The 2,862-nt window shown below is 36.9% G+C and overlaps 1 protein-coding gene across 1 annotated transcript; it reads left to right on the top strand.

Annotated features, from left to right (window-relative positions):
• The first annotated feature begins 1,427 nt into the window (after nucleotides 1-1,427).
• LOC18438579 (uncharacterized) lies at nucleotides 1,428-1,826 on the top strand. The gene has a single exon (XM_006848762.1). It carries the CDS (start codon nucleotides 1,428-1,430, stop codon nucleotides 1,824-1,826), a length of 399 nt encoding a protein of 132 aa, XP_006848825.1.
• The last annotated feature ends 1,036 nt before the right edge of the window (nucleotides 1,827-2,862 follow it).

Here is a 2,862-nt window from a genome sequence, read left to right on the forward strand (position 1 = left end):
AATTGCTTATGATAACTCATGAGGTTAATCTATTATGGATCCCAAATTTTCCCATGAAAGAAACAAAAATACTTTGTAGACTCTTTGGTTGTTTCTCCTTCGTTGTTTCAATCTTTTTATCACTGTCATTGTACCCATGATCTAATAATATTTATTACTCCTGTCAAAAGAAAAAAAAAAAAAGAAAAAATACTCATTTAGAGTATTTTGGATTCCCGATTTGGATTTGCTTATTCAGAAGGGAAATAGGTCAGGGACCAAAACGGTTCTGAGATGATATGCATTAGAGCTCAGTTGCCCCTAATTCTTTTTATTTTCCTATAAGATTATTTATATTTTTTTAGATTTTCCATAAATTCCCACCATAAACTCTTATTTTAATTTTGTTTTATTTATTTTTAATATATATCTAAATCACCGATTCAGACCGATCGACATTGCCAATTCAACACATGGACATGGATTTGTAAGGTGAATGATCAACTCTACCGATCTGGATTTCAAAACGCGGCTCTTTGTGTACATTCATCGGACGGAGTAAACAATAACTAGTGGTTGGTGTAGTGTTCGTAAAATCGAATCGGAACGGTTAATCGGATATGGGCCCGGAAGCGGTTTAACCGAACTAACCTGTCGACCGGCCGATTCAATTGTTCTAACCGGACAAGTCCTGGGCAGTCAAAAAAGTGTTGAAAAAAATTAAAAAGATACAAAAAACAAAATCTACTAATATGAAAAGTATATAAAGAATGATTAAAACCAAACACATCCAAATGAAGTTGAAAATTAATAGAAAAAAATAGATTTTAACGAATCAATTTTTTAATTAAAATGAGTATTAATGACAAAAACAATTTTTAATCTTTACCATAAAATAAAAAATATTTAAAACTACATTACAAACCAAATTCTTCATTTTTAAGAATTTATAGAGATTTTATAAATTTTTTTTTTAAAATACCGTCAATCACCAAAACCAAAACTGGCAGGTTTCGATCTAGCAAGAGCGTTAGCAGATAGATTCCCTGGTTTAGCAGTTAGATTCCCTTGTTTCTTTAAAAATGGGTTGTTGTACCATACACAAGCGGTGTATGCTCCCTCCGAATCCAAGCTGGACAATAATTTGTTTTTTTTTTTTTTTTTAAATTGGTTCTTTTTTAAATAAAACGGCAGTACTTGGTCTAGAAGGAGGAGAGGAACCGTGCCTCCAAATTTTATGTCCAACTGCACGGAAGTGGGGAGCGCGTTGGAGCTGCAGGCGGCCGGCAAGTCAGACTACGACCTGTACAAAACCAACGATCCCATCCCATCCCATGCCTTACTATAAATACTATTCTACATCTTAATCTTATCTGCAGGCCTGTAGCTCTCTCTCTCTCTCTGCATCTGCTTAACCTTAACCATAGATCTGTAGTGCCATCTCTCTCATGGCATCTGCTCCAAATGTGCCAGTTTTCCGAAAAGAAGAGGAAGAAGAAGAAGGCTACGATGAAGATTTTCAAGGGACCGGATTCTGTTGTTTTCAATGGAATTGTTTCGGGAAAAGAGATACAGGTGTTCAGGAAAAGCAACTTCTCAGAAACCAAGGAAGCAAAGAGGAGTGGTGGAAAAAGGGGTGGGATAAAGGAAGAGAGTGGTCTGAAATTCTGGCTGGGCCTAAGTGGAAGACGTTTATACGTCGATTGCGTTTTAAGAAACAGGGTAAGCCTCAGTACAAGTACGATCCACAAAGCTATGCTCTAAATTTTGACGGCGATCGTGACGACAATTCCGATGGGTTTCTCGTCGGTTTTCCGTCGAGATTTGCTAGTACCAACGCCGCATAATTGTTTGAAATTTCAAATTTTTTGCGGGATTATTGGAAATTGGCTGGGTGACCTACACAGACATTTTTTTCTTTCAATTTTTTATTTTTTTATTTATGTAAAAATGTTCTTTGGAGACTGCCATGTAGTAAAGGTTATTGGGATAGATCTGAAAGTTCTCCTGCTCATTCTCCCTTACTGGTAGATGTTTGTTGCGAAGAATGGTGTATAGGCTCTGTCCCTCTAAAATCCCTTTCCTCAACGTTTTGCACTCTCTTGTTATTTATTCTCTCTCATCCCTCATACAGGAGTTGGGTTAGGAATTTTGGGAGATGTTATTCTCTCTCATCCCTTACAAAGGAGTTGTTTGGAATTTTGGGAGATGTTGCTGATGTGAGAGGTCCTATACCACCTCCCCCGCATGTACAGAAGAAGGGGTGTGGTGACCTCTTTGATTTTTGAGAAGCAAACGACACACTTAAGCCATCCCTTATTTGCAATGGACGGCAATGATGATACTATCCTATTGTAGGAATAGTAAATGACCTCATTGTGTACATCCCCATAAATTAGTTGTAGACATTAATGTTGTCACATTCGCGCTTCAGAGTCTATTTTGGTTTCCTAAAAAAACAATGAAGCAATTCATTGTTTCGACTTAATTGGGAGAAGATTACAGATTTTTTTTTAAATAACTTAATATAAATAAATTAGATATTTATATATAATGGAATTTTTTTTTTCTTAAAAAGAAAACAGTTTTATATAGTTATTTTTTGCTGGCCGAAACATACCCGAATCTACCCGAAGTGGCCCGAAGCAGTCTGAATTTGATCGAAGTGGCAACATTAGGCATCGGTTCGGTTTGGTTTATTCGTAAAATCCGACGGCTTCAGCCGAAACGAAGCGAATTTGATAACATTGGTTGACATTGACCAGCTAAAGAGGTGCTCCCTTTATGTCGGTACACTTTGAATTCTATACCAATGTTCGATTTAATGACTCGGGCCGTGCACTGGGCCCAAGCCTAAGTTGTGTCGAGTACGGTTGAAGCTAA

This window comes from Amborella trichopoda, chromosome 12 (genome assembly GCF_054954075.1).
Source record: "Amborella trichopoda isolate Santa Cruz 75 chromosome 12, AtrichopodaSantaCruz75HAP2 v2.0, whole genome shotgun sequence".
NCBI classification, from domain to species: Eukaryota; Viridiplantae; Streptophyta; class Magnoliopsida; order Amborellales; family Amborellaceae; genus Amborella; species Amborella trichopoda.